The sequence below is a fragment of the Perca flavescens genome, chromosome 8, assembly GCF_004354835.1.
Source record: "Perca flavescens isolate YP-PL-M2 chromosome 8, PFLA_1.0, whole genome shotgun sequence".
NCBI classification, from domain to species: domain Eukaryota; kingdom Metazoa; phylum Chordata; class Actinopteri; order Perciformes; family Percidae; genus Perca; species Perca flavescens.
In genome coordinates, this window is record NC_041338.1 from 30666154 (window position 1) to 30679936 (window position 13783).

Below are 13783 nucleotides of genomic sequence, written 5' to 3' on the forward strand. Positions count from 1 at the left end.
GATGTGTTTACACTTGCAGACTGTTGCTGCATACACATTGACCCAAACAGTGTATGAATGTTGATGTGGTTTCCAATACTTTTGCCAAATTATAGATGTGTGCTACATATTTTCAGGATGTGAGTGTGTACTGGGAAATCTTGTCAAATTTTAAACCAATATGTTACATACGGTTCACTAATGCCATGTGATTTAACATTAATCATTTATGGACATCATGAATCAATATTCCAGCAATTTATGTACAAATATAAGCTTCTCATTATAGAATCATTCAACCTCTTTCTACACCTAAATGCTTAAAAACCTTTGAAGAACAACACAAGTACCCCAAACCTGAGTGTATCTAAAATACATTTTAATCTTGCTGAAATCTGTTTTCACAATATCGTTTACAATATTAATCTGTCTTCGTTCTCCTCCTCCTCGCTCGGGTCTTCTTTATCGTCTCGAAACAGAACTGTACAATCATGTTCGTGTAAATTGTTCTACATCAAGGCACAAGACAACAGCCGTTGTGGGGGGGGCCTTGGGTAGGCTGATCTTTAATGGCGTCCCTCTGGCACACAGAAAAACAGGGTACCCTTGGGCAGAAAGGGAATTATGGAGAATGTAAGGGTATGGATCTCAAATGGGAAGAGGGCATAGAAGAAATGTGCTCTAACGAGGTGAAAGGAGGGAAAAAAGAAGGTGATAACCACTGCAGCTTTCATTTTATTTTCCAATGATACTCATGTATAAAAAAGAGGAACCAATAGGATGTTTTTTTTTCTTCAGGAGTTCATTTGTTCATGTACATAAACTAAAGTGCTTTTTTTTTTCTTTTTTTTTCTCTTATTTGCCAAAAGCAAAAGGTTTCACTAACAGGATGGAAATGGGCACGAGAAGTCCTGTGGCGTCTTTTTCTATTTCCCATAGGAACGTGAGGGAGTGGATAAAGGGCCAGTTCAGTGTTTATTTTCTGCATGATTTTGTTTTTGTGGATTTTTGTTCACAGGTTGGGTTTTTTTTCTGATGTTTTTCTGGTTTCAACCTCTGAAAGAAAGAAAGACAAAAAGAAAGACACTTAATGTAAAGCTTTTCGAAGGACAATACTGACTGCTGTCCATCGTTATTCCATTTACTAATCATTCCATGATGAACCAGAAATGATTTAAATCCAATTGTGATCAAATAAATGATTTTGTGAAAAAGTCAAGTTAAATGTTAAATGTGCATTCATTTTTCTCTTCTAAATCCTTCTATTGCAATTTTTCTTCAATTTTTTTAAATAGCAGATGGAGAAAGATACATTTTTTATGATACTCTTCATGATCACAAGTGGTGGATTATGAAAGCAATAAAGAAAAAGGTAGAAATCACATTTAAAGAACAAAAAGAGAAGAGGAAGAAGAAACTTTTCTTTTACCATTTCCCTGAAGGTTTTGGAGTGCTCACATCTGGACGCTTCTCCTCCGCCTGCCGAAGGCCTTGGCGCCGACGTTGGTGGGGACGAAGTTGCTGTTGCCCATTCCCCCCGACCGGCTGAGGAAGTCCGCCAGGCGGTGAGTCACGCAGGTGGCCGTGTTGCAGGCTCGCTTCTGTGCTGTAATGCTGCTTCAGGAGAGCAAACCAGAGGTTACCGACCAAGACATTCATCCACACAATATTGACACACAGACCTACACACATCAGTATTTTTGCACAGTTCATATTTATCAACATGAACTTCACAGCACAGGAAAAACAGGACGTACGTGTTAAAAAAATATGCATCAAGCATGCAAGGTTGAATTGCATATTTTCTATCGTTTTTTTCTTACCTTTGAACTTGATGAGAGCTTCACCGATTATTTCAAGGATCCTCTAAAATCTATATTTTTGTCCATGTTTGCTAATGTGTTCATGAAGTACCCACTGACTGTTTTTAAAGGACCCCTAAGAATGAAAATGGGCTAAGGCTTTCCTGGTAGAAAAATACGTTTATTGAACAAGAAACATGGTGTCGCATGAGTGGATCATTTATTAATGGTTTGATTAAGTGATCTCTCTCAACTCTTCAAATTTCAGTGGCTTTTGAAATGCAATCAAATGACTATTCACGCACAGTACACAGAGATGGATGTCGGAACTGGCTCCTGAATAACATTTATGAAAACTAAGTCTGATTGTCTGAAAATTATAGGGGCACATACTTTTCTGCCAAAAGAAAAGGAGGTGGGGGGGGGGGGAACAACTAAAAAGATTGGTTGCAGTTAAAAGTCATTTTCTTTTCATGTCAATCGAGCAGGAAAAATCAGCATGCACATCCAAAAAAACAATAAGGAAGAAAGTGGGATAAGGAGAGAAATAGGACAGGGGAGGAGGAAGATGCAGTAAAGGTAAAAGAGGGGCTGAGGGAGGATGAGGAGGGGTTAGATGCTGTCAAACGTCTCGCCGTAGCTTGCATAGCTGTCGCTCTCAGGCGCACTGCGCTTCTTGCCGGGCGTTCCTGCTCCCACGTTCGTGCGAGGGAACGTCTGCAACTTGTGCAGATCCTGAGACAGTTTGCCCAACACACAGGTGCTGAGGTTGGAGCACCGCTTGGTTAGGGGCCTGTCCATGCTGTCGGGGAGGGGACACACAAAAACACATGCAGAGAACAGGCTCATAGGCATGGGACAACATGCAGGTAACACTTTCTTCATCTCTGTCTTTCTTTTTCCTTCCATTCACACGCCGTTTCTCTCACATGCATTTCTTTCTCATGCCATCGCAGGTATACAAAAGTATATTAAAAAAGAAATACACCACCCCCCTATGGCATCATGCTTCCCCACCATTCAAAGAACCTGTCTTCCATCCCCTCATGCACCAAACCTCCACCCACACCCCAGTCATTCCCCTCCTGTCACATCTTTTACACCCACAGAACAAACAGAAACCAGTCGCTTCCCACTGTCATGCAACTCCACTTAATTGACATCATGCACACTTATTCGTTCCGTTAGGCATACACTGTCCACATGCCCGGCAGGCAGGCTGGAAATAGTAGTCTGTTCAAACAAAGTCAAAATCAAACTCATCCATGCGGGAGCAGGGTCATGACAGAGAGTAGGGGTTTTTGTTTTGTGTATTAACATCTTTTCTTGGAAACAATCAGTTTTTCTCTCTTTTGGTCAGCTAAGAAGTACATACCTCTACGCCTGATTGAACCCAAGTGGGGCGCTAGAAAATTGTATCTTCAGTGGTGTAAAAGTGAAACCAGAATATGATACGATCCCTAAAAAGATACACAAAGTCCAACATGGTAGCCCAAAGAAGAGCTGTCCCTTTTACCTTTTAATTTCACCGTTTAACTTTCCATTCAGTCATACAAGTCTAATCTTTCAGCAGCTTTTTCTGCTCAGGGAGGACATTTCAACTGCTTTAAAAAAAAAAAAAAAAAAAAAGGGAAAAAGGGGGTTGAAGCAAAGAGGAGTCATCTGTTTGTCATCTGTGTACCTGTTTCCTTCAGTTGCCTGCTGCTCCAGCTCCTCCGCCGTCATCTGCACAAACTCCTTGACGATGGCGTTGAGTAACCTTCGCGCCTCGTAGTCCGTGAGCGTGACTCGGTCTGACATGGACTCTAAACCCGGTCTACGGCGAAGGGATGAGCAGGGTGAGAAGGTTTAGGGATCAGGGGGGTTGGGGGAGGAAAGGCATTGAGATTAAGCATTAAATCCTTCACTAGAATTATCACCTGCAGTTAAAAGGAGGGGTGAGGATGTGTGTGGGGTGTAAGGGTTGGGTAGGGCGGTGGTGGAGTGGCTGAATGGATAGGAAGGGGTCAGGAGGGGATGAGGGAGGGGTGGGAGGGGTTTGCTGGGACGTCACCAACTCTGGGTGGGGGCGGGGGATGACGTCTGAGTTGGAGGGCCCCCAGCCAACGCGGGGAAACAATCTGCGGAAAGTGCCCCATCTGAGAGAGGGGCTGATGTGTAACTGGCTTGAGATTTATTACAAAATCGATAGCTTCATGGGAACAGTGCGGGGAGTGGCTTGAATGGGGCTTCATATAAATATATAGATCTCATTTTTCTCCCCTTGAAGTAAATTACACCTTTTTCCCCGTCTTGTTTCACTTGTGTTGGTTCTTTTCTCTTTCCATTATTATCTTTTTAACACTGAGAGTGATTCATGATTTCATGATTGAATTCATCCAATTGGATTAGAGGTATACACAAACTTCAATGATTCGGAAATGGAATATATGGGATCTACATTCTTTTTTCTCATAAAAGTATGTGGTTACAGACATATTTATATTTTTATATTTTTATTTATATTTTTTTTTATAAGTGACATAAAGTGATCATAAATTAAGATAAACCAGAACATATTTATTTAAAATGTGTGCGCGTCCACATTATTACACACTATCTTGGGATGTCTTTCAGTCAATCTGTCCCACATACACATCCTCTTCCATACATATTTTTCTAGCAGTACTGACAATATATTATACATTTTGTTATATGCATTTTTAAAGAAGACAAACTCTACCTGATTGCCTCAGTGAAAAGTATTTACAAAAAATTTTTTTAGGTGTAATTTTTTCTTCCATCAACCCTCCTCTCCTTAACACTGGTTGCGTGTGATTCTGACAACTGTGGATTTTAGGTCCGTCTACTTTTTCCACATATTTCAAGTAGCTATAAAATGCATGTCAGCTGGGAGATGAAGTGTAAAATGATGAATGATGAGGGTCTCACCTGGCAGGGGCGGCTTGTGAGCAGTACATCTGGCAAATGACCAGGGCGTAGGCAACGAGGAAAGCAGAGATCTTCAACATAACCATGGTCCCCTACACAGCAAGAAAGACACCCCCATCAGCTCCTTGTGCACAAGACGGCTGCCGTTAACACTCACGCACCGCTAAAATAAGTTTTCAAGTCACCTAAGAATCTACAAAGCAAAAAACAACATATATCTGGAAAAAAAAAAAAAAAAAAAAAAAAAAAACCTGCTAGTGCCTGATCCTCTGGTGCTTTGGGAAGAAGTTGCAACAAGAAAACGGGCTTCCTGTCACTTCCCAGAGAGATGAGCTCAGCTCTACTCACATATCAGCTTGCCACTACTTAGCTCTGGTCTCCTGCTGCACATCCTTGCTTTTACTTTTACCTAACACAACACCCCTTCAAAAGTGAGCCTCATAATGATCCCCTCTACTCTTCTTCTGCAAAACACACTGTTCCTCCAAAACATTCAGCCAAAAGCACAGGACAGGTAGTTCTCTCATTTAGTGTGCTGCAGGTCACGTGGTGTGAGACATGCCTGTGGGAGTGTGTGTGTGTGTGTGTGTGTGTGTGTGTGTGTGTGTGTGTGTGTGTGTAGGGCAGGTTTGGGGTCCTAGACTGTGCAAGGCATGTAGCACTCTTGCTAGCGCTGGAAGAGGAGGGGTGAAAAGGGAAGGAAGGAGGGGGGGACTCCAAGCTTGCCAACTCCCTAAGGGACCAGTGCATTAGTGTAATGAGTTGCCAGCACAGTCTCTCTCTCTCTCTCTCTCTCTCTCTCTCTCTCTCTCTCTCACACACACACACACACACACACACACACACACACACACACACACACTCAAACCTCATTCCACCTGTCCATCTCTTCTTTCCTTTTCCTCTTTCACTTGCTGTTCTTCACTTTAGTCCCGTTCTTTCTGTCTTTCTTCCCTTTTCTTCCCATTTCTCTCTCTCTCTCTCTCTCTGTCGGTCTTTGGCCTTTAAGTAGCAGACTGGACCCTCAAACAAACGGGTGATGGTGGCGATGCTGGTGACCCCAGTGACCACGCTCCAATCCCATTACAAACCCAGTCACGTCACCACAGTCTAACGCAGTGACTCTGTGTCCATATCCCCTCTGATCCACACACAAATGCAAACAGCTTATCAGGTACATTTATAGTTCCAACAAATAGCCCACCAATAAAAGTCAACACTTACCTTCAGTGATAATCACCCAGCAAAAAAAATATAAATATATATCACTATGTATCTCTATGGAAAACACAATAAGTTGACTTTCTCTCAACTTGCAGAACAACTCTTGATTCTGTTGCATGCAGCGCCAACGCACCAGCCTATATATCCCACCACTTGGATTTGTGCATTGACTGTGTAGGTGTTTAATTATCCGCCGGCATCCAATCACGTCGCTCTGATGCTATGGCGAGCCAATGGGACGCCTCCCCTCAGTCCTGGCTCACTAATAAGGGACATGGCTTTGCGCTGACGTCATTCCTCAGTCAGTAAGTGCTCCATTCACAAAATCCTTCAGTCATTTGGACCATTTGCTATCCCCAATTTGCATGGATGTCATTAATTAAATAGGAGGCAAAGCAAACTGGTGTTCGTGGAGAAGCATCACCAGCAATAAATATTTTAAGAACCTTCCAAAAATGTTACATTGCATGCTATATCTCAAATGCCAAATCGATAACCCCCCACCGCCCCCACCCCCAACACCACCACCACCACCACCCCATCCAAACTAAGCACTTGCAGGCGGGGCCATCTGCTGGGGAGGGATGTACACTACACAGTGACGCACTCCGGGCTCTTCATTCATAACACTGTTTGGATAGCACCAACTCCAGCACTACACCCACAGTGTTTCAGCTTAGTATAGACCATCTAACACACAATATTCTTACATAATCCTTTGATTTGATTTGGGCCATTATGATGATTCACCACTCATGGCACTTTACATATCATGTACCAAACCATATGGGCCAACTCTGCTCTGAGTACCTAATAAACTACTTTCAAACTACGAAGCATTGTGCAATTTCTATCTTCTCCAACTTTAAGTGTGTATTTTTTTTTTTCTTGTCTCACAGCAACTACAGTATGAAGTATGACAACCCCCCGCCACCCCATCCCCCCACCCACAGTGAAACATCAAACCACATTGAGTTAATAAAAGTGATACCACAGTCAGTCCAGTAATGATCACTGCCGACCAGGCCTCCTCCCACACACTGAGTAAACGAGTTGTCCTCGGCAAAGACAAATCGATGACAGCCTCCGACAAGAGCCGTTTCTCAAAAGCAATTACACAACTGTTTGTCGTGCACCATCGTCTCAATTCCCTTCCTTTTCATTAGTGCGCAGGACGGCGTGTGTGTGTGTGTGTGTGCACGTGTGTGTGTGTGTGTGTGTGTGTGTGTGTGTGTGTGTGTGTGTGTGTGTGTGTTTTGGATTATATGTCAGAGTAAAAGAAAGGGAGGGGTTGCCTCCCCTTGTCTGCGTCATAGAGGAACCCCATTAGACAGGATGAGCCTTTTAGTGCTATTGAGCCACAAAGCTTACCCATGTCAGATGCTAAATCACTGCAGAATAGACAGCTGCTGGGTCTCAAGCCACATCTAAGAATCTACATCACTACTTTCCACCTGTATGTCCACTCTGCTGCCTAACGTATTACACAGTGCTGGACAATTTGTAAAATACCAGAAGACCACTAATTTTTTTTTATTAAATACAAATTTATCTTAAGTTCTCATATCGGCTTCTGACCTTTCATCCAAAACTTTGAGCTGTTTACACTTTACAATTAAAGTGTAGTTACCCTTTTTCAGAAGGGTAACTACCCTTTTGAAAAAGGGTAACTAATCATTCATTACCCTTCTGAAAAAGGGTAACTACCCTTTCAAAAACAGTAACTAATCATTAACTACCTATTTTTTTGTGTACATTATTGTAAAGTGTTACCGCTGTTTTAATGCCAGGCTGCACCAATGGGTCATGGCAGACTATGAAGTACTGAGATCTGAACACACATCTAGTGCATGTCTGTCCGTCCTGGAAGAGGGATCCTTCCTATGTTGTTCTTATTGAGGCTTCTGTCATTTTTTCTCCATTAAAGTTTTTTTTTTTCCATTTTTAAGGATATAGGGTGTTATATGCTGTACAGATTGTAAAGTCACTACATGTTGGCGCTATATTATAAATGAAATTGACATGAATGGGTTGCTTCACTGATAGTCTATATCCTTGACGTTACACTTCTGGGATTGCTCCAGTGCTGCAGGAAATTCGGCCAGATGCATGTATTTTCCGATTCCTTCTGCTTTCTTTGTGTTGGAATTTTAAATTCAGTGGATTTATGACGACTGTTGTTGACTGCTCCTGAGATATCTGCAGGGTAAATTGAGACAACTAGCTAGACTGTCAATCCAATCGGAGTTTTCTCTCACACGACTATTTTGCAGCGGCTCTGTGCGGTGTTTAGTGCCGCCCATGACAATTCTGATTGGTTTTAAAGAAATGCCATTAAACCAGAACAAGTTTTCCTCCCATCCCCGAATGCTACATGGAGCAGCCAGAGCCTCCTTCAGCGCACTTTGGAGGAGGGTCTGGCAAAGCGAGACTACTTCCATGACTACTGTGAACTAGAGACTATCTCTCAATAAATCTGCTGCCTTGCCTTCCCTGTTGCCCTGATATTAAAGAGTTCAACGTCGCATCTATAATTCTATTATTTTTTCCACCCTATTCATGAATAATCAATTTGGGTAGATTAAATAACAGAAACACTCGTATAATGCAATGCAGTAAACAGCACCACAAACTACAACCACCAAAATGATACAATGATCATACAGTTGGATCAACACCTCTCTAAAACATTTTCAACACAAATTCAATTTCAATTCAATTTGATTTATAGTATCAAATCATAACAAGAGTTATCTCAAGACACTTTACAGATAGAGTAGGTCTAGGCCACACTCTATAATTTACAAAGACCCAACAATTCCAGTAATTCCCCCAAGAGCAAGCATTTAGTTGCAGTGGCGAGGAAAAACTCCTTTTAGGAAGAAACCTGGGACAGACCCAGGCTCTTGGTAGGCGGTGTCTGACGGTGCCGGTTGGGGGTGTGATGAACATTGGCAATAGTAGTCACAATAAAGATAATGGAACAGTGACTAGAAATAGTAGTCATAGTAGTTCATGGCATAGCAGGGCACTGCAGGGCGTTACAGGATGTAGCAGGGCAAAGCAGAGCATAGCTGTGGGTAGTGTTTATTTTGTCACCTATTTTTAATTTAGTCTTGTGCCAAATGTCCTTGTTAGTTTTAGTCATATTTAGTCATTCACATATCTTTTTTTGTTAGTCAAGTTTTAGTCGACTAAAAGTCTTGTCATTTTAGTCTAGTTTTAGCCAAAAGAGAACTCAAGGTATCTTAGTCAAGATTTAGTCAAAACATTTTAGTCTTTTTTTAAATAAATTATTTCTGAGATTTTTTTCTGATAAACATTTCAGTCAAATAGTGTTTCACACATCTCAAATATTGGTTAAATGTCATAGTTACCTGACATAATACACTTGTTGAATGATTTTTGTTGAATGCAACTTTGTTAAACGCGTCTGGTTTTATATCAAGCCTATTTCTTCATGCAAATACATTCGCACACAGACACGTGTTAGAGAAGCGCCAGGGCTCCCGGGCTCTACAGCACGTTGTTTTGTTGCCAGCAGTTGCATACATTTCTCCGGCCGTTCTGCAAGCTGTTTAAGAGTGGCTTCACCAGCAGGCTAAGCCTGTCTCCTTCCCTTGCCACGTGCTCTAGCAGCTTCTGCAGCAGGCTGAACCGGGCTTCCTCCCTCCCCCGCCTGGGCCACATCGCTACCTGGATGTGTGACGGCTAGACGGAAAAAAGGGGAGACGCCGAATCTTTAGATGAGCCGCAGCCGAGCCTAGTTAGATAAAGTTGTTCTATCTCATGATGAAAAAGTAGAGACGATTTTATCTTAGTTTTTATTTTATGCAAAACATTTTAGTCTTGTCTTTTTTCGTCAACAATAATGCATGTTAATTTAGTCTTAGTCAGCGTTTTTGGACATCGGTGCAGTCTCGTCATCGTCTCGTCTTAGTCATGGAAAAAAAGGTTGTTGACGAACATATTTAGTCTCGTCTCGTCTGACGAAATTAACACTAGGTTAGGGCACTGTAGGGCACTGCAGGGCGTTACAGGATGTAGCATGGCACAGCAGAGCATAGCAGGACGTAGCAGGATGCAGCAGGACAAACATTCACTCATGAAAGAAGGATTTTTTTAGGCTGCATTAGTTTTAGCTAAGTGTACTTAATAGACTGGCAACTATACGAAAAACCAACCAGTCTTATTACATTACTTACATTCTAATGCTTTTGAATAAAAGAGACGTTGAAGCTGAAGAAAACCATTAAGTATGTGTGTCCATAGAAGAGTATGTTGCAGAGAGAGAAAACAAAAGAGCATATCTCTGTCAATTAAGAATTCAGTTTTAAAGGTGCTGTAGGTAGGATTGCGAAGATCCAGGAGTTAGCCAACAAATTGGAACATCGACAACGTCTCAGTCCCTCCACCCTTTCCGCTAAAGCCCAAAACGGTCTCCTAAGCCCCTCCCCCCACAAGGGAGAATGAATGTGTGTGCACAAGCAGTGACTGACACGCAGTTAGACGCAGTTAAAAAATCCAATAGTCTTTCTTGGTGCCTTTTCTTACCTTTCACCAGACAGTGTGTCACGTGTGAGCACATCTCTGTGTGCGTCTGTGGATCTATATATTGTATTCCTGTGTGTGGGTGAGTATATCTATACCGTACGTGCGTGCTTCTTATATGTGCTCATGTTTTCAGCGTGGGTCATTTTCACCCCAGGGAGATGCACAGGCAGTCCTGACTCCTCCAAAGTTTCCCCCTCAGTTCCTGAAATAACTTTTGAGCATCAAGTCAATACAGTAACCTTTTAAGCCGGGCCTCCCCCAGCTGAGATCAACTTGTTGGGCCGAGCTGCTGCCCCCAGAGATAGCGGCCGATTTCCGACGTCAATAGGATGACTGCGTGTGACAAAATGATGCTGTGTGAATGAAAGTTGAAGTTGAAGAGAGTTGAATGGCATGAAAATTTCACCTTATGAGGTTTTTTAACATTAATATGCGTTTCCCCAGCCTGCCTATGGTCCCCCAGTGGCTAAAAATGGTGATAGGTGTAAACCGAGCTCTGGGTATCCTGCTCTGCCTTTGAGAAAATGAAAGCTCAGATGGACCAATCTGGAATCTCCTCCTTATGAGGTCATAAGGAGCAAGGTTACCTCCCCTTTCTCTGCTTTGCCGCCCAGAGAATTTGGTCCACCCATGAGAGAGAGGCATCATGGCTTTCAAACAAGCAAAGTGGCAGTTGGTCAAGGCCCTCTCGAACGTATCATCTAGGTGCCCAAATGAAATGAAACATCTGTGTCATTAAAATAAAATAACAGATTTCTCTGGGTTTGAACGTTGTTGGAAACATTTGGGATAGTGTAAGTACACAACTTAATATAATACAGTACATAACATAGGTATAGTCGTTTTTAGACATTTTAATGCAGAAATGTTACACATTGTACCTTTAAGTAAACTTAAAGTACTTCTTCCACCAATCGCAACATGGTGGTGGACATATGAACATTATATTGTTTTTGTTTGACCAGCCGAACAATGAGTGACACTCCCCGTAATGTAATGGATTATTAGGACTTAATATTCCTTTATGAAATGAAGCAACAATACACGTTGTGTTTGTAGAAGGGGCACAACACTGTGTTTCTCAGCTGACAGTTGCTGTTATAGCTCTCGCTCTCCACCTACACAAAACAGTTAGTGTTAGGTTGATATTGGATCTTCAGTGGATATTTGTTTCACTTTCAATAACTTGCAAAGCGATTAACGATTAAACCACAATAATTAGTGCTTTCACAATTCTTAGAAAAGGAAAAACTATTTACAACCACTGGTTTCAATACTTTGAGACACAGACACATGGAAACTGCTCATGCCAGATGAAGGACATTCTGGGAAATGCAGGAAATCACTAAGTAGCCGATGGACATGGATGACTGACTTTAATACTGTTGATGATGCTTTTTGCTGTCACACTGTGATTATTCTACATGACACTTCATAGCTTGTGAATCACTACATCCTTTGATCCTTCCGTTTTGAAAAATTAAAGATTTTATTTGTAATTATCTGACCCAATTAACCAGGCAGTGTGCTGTTAATTTGATCTATTGCATGCCCCTTTTGTTGCCCCCAGCAAATTACGCAATTGTTGTTCTCTTCGTTAAAGCAAAATGGAGAAAACAAGCAAGAAGTTATGTGTGGGAACATTTTCTATTCTACACTTTAGATTGAAAAATCATGGAGAATGACTGCTTGCTGCCTTTTAAAAATCCAATGGAATACAATACAATTGCTGCAGCAACAACAACGAATCAATGAAAACACATACATTTTATGACATAAGGTTCAGAATTAGGCTATATGTGGGTTGCATTCAAATTAATTCGAACAAATTACATTTTCACGAGTCAAAGGTGAAGTCTTCAAATGTCATGTTTTGTCCGACCAACTATCAAAAACCTAAATATATTTAATTTACAATGATAGAAAATAGAGTAAAGCATCAGAACTTCCCATTGGAGAAGCTTAAACCAGAGAATGTTTCGCATTTTTCCCAATTTTTGCTTTAAAATGGATAAAACGATTAATTATGAAAAAATAGTTGCTGATTAGTTTTCTGCCAATCGACTGATCTATCACTCAAATAATCATTTTAGCTCAATCACATTTCTAAAATGACACAAGGCAATGGACATATTAAGTGAAGGACAAGAACAAGTGAAAGCAACATCACATCTCACAAGCTGTGAATATAACCAGTATTATACTGTAATACTTTTCCATGTACAGAAAGCATAAATCACCATTGGGAGGACAGTGAGTGTTGATGGGGTCAGAGCAGGGTGATATGATCTATGAATGGTACTCCTCACCATTGGGCACCTCCCAGTCAGTTAAGGCCAGGCCCATCCAGATAAATCACTTCCTGAAGAGAAAGGAAGGCAAAACAGCACTTAAGTTGTTATCCAACTGCAGCCTCCTGTAATGGCTCTCAATCTCCAAATCTAATCAGTGGCTTGCCACCACAAAGGAGGCACGCCACCTGATTAAATGCAAGTTCAAGTGGTGGAACTGGTGTCACTTTGTGGTTTTACGTCAGCGAGAAGGGCAACTGTGTTTAAACACCTGGGAGGGAGTAGCAGGAGCAGTTGGAGTGGAGGATATGTAGCTTCAAGCGGGTACACTCTTGAACATGTTGTTCTATCAGTTAAACCGGCGGGACAAGTGGCCGAGGGGGACAGGTCATCAGTTAAGGAAGCATGTAAAATGTCAAGGAGCACGCAGGACTGTCTCATTTTCCGTTGTTTGTGCCCAGGCATTAGGGAGATTACGTTCAGTCGTTGAAACCTCAAAGAATCAATCAGAGGCCTTCGACATAGTGGTGGGGAGGGATGTCTTATATGTGCTCATGTTTTCAGCGTGGGTCATTTTCACCCCAGGGAGATGCACAGGCAGTCCTGACTCTTCCAAAGTTTCCCCCTCAGTTTCTGAAATAACTTTTGAGCATCAAGTCAATACAGTAACCTTTGAAGCCGGGCCTCCCCCAGCTGAGATCAACTTGTTGGGCCAAGCTGCTGCCCCCAGAGATACGGCCGATTTCCTACGTCCATAGGATGACTGCCGGGTGTGGCTTTCGGACTATCCCTACCGTCACCATATGTGGGTCAAACGTAACTGTACAGAAGACCGCAAAACACTAAAGGGGGCAGAATTTCAGCGCAACACCGCGGCCAGCCAGACTTGGATGCCTCCGGCGATATGGTCTGTTTCCCCGACGGAACATAACACTTTCTGTTACTGCCATTAGCATCGTTATCACCCAGAGCTTGAGTTTGTGCTGGCTGGGTTCTGTTTGC

General features: G+C 42.1%; 1 protein-coding gene across 2 annotated transcripts; it reads right to left on the reverse strand.

The window, feature by feature from the left end:
• Positions 1-2233: 2233 nt before the first annotated feature.
• On the reverse strand, positions 2234-7382 carry LOC114560616 (calcitonin-1). 2 transcript variants are annotated; one of them, XM_028586114.1, is made up of 4 exons: positions 7308-7382; positions 4713-4804; positions 3463-3597; positions 2234-2583 (listed from the first exon to the last, which is right to left on the reverse strand). In XM_028586114.1, exons 2-4 carry the CDS (start codon positions 4796-4798, stop codon positions 2394-2396), a joined length of 411 nt encoding a protein of 136 aa, XP_028441915.1. In that variant the 5' UTR covers positions 4799-4804; positions 7308-7382; the 3' UTR covers positions 2234-2393. The 2 variants fall into 2 exon arrangements, with proteins under 2 accessions (XP_028441915.1, XP_028441916.1); XM_028586115.1 differs by lacking the exon at positions 7308-7382 and adding an exon at positions 6928-7094.
• Between the last annotated feature and the right edge of the window lie 6401 nt (positions 7383-13783).

Excerpts from the sequence above, each read along its gene's own strand:
- LOC114560616 (XM_028586114.1), bottom strand. The coding sequence starts at position 4,798 with ATGGTTATGTTGAAGATCTCTGCTTTCCTCGTTGCCTACGCCCTGGTC. Across the intron at positions 3,598-4,712 it reads TCACAAGCCGCCCCTGCCAG|ACCGGGTTTAGAGTCCATGT; the intron begins GTGAGACCCTCA and ends CCTTCGCCGTAG. Across the intron at positions 2,584-3,462 it reads CAGGCAACTGAAGGAAACAG|CATGGACAGGCCCCTAACCA; the intron begins GTACACAGATGA and ends CCTCCCCGACAG.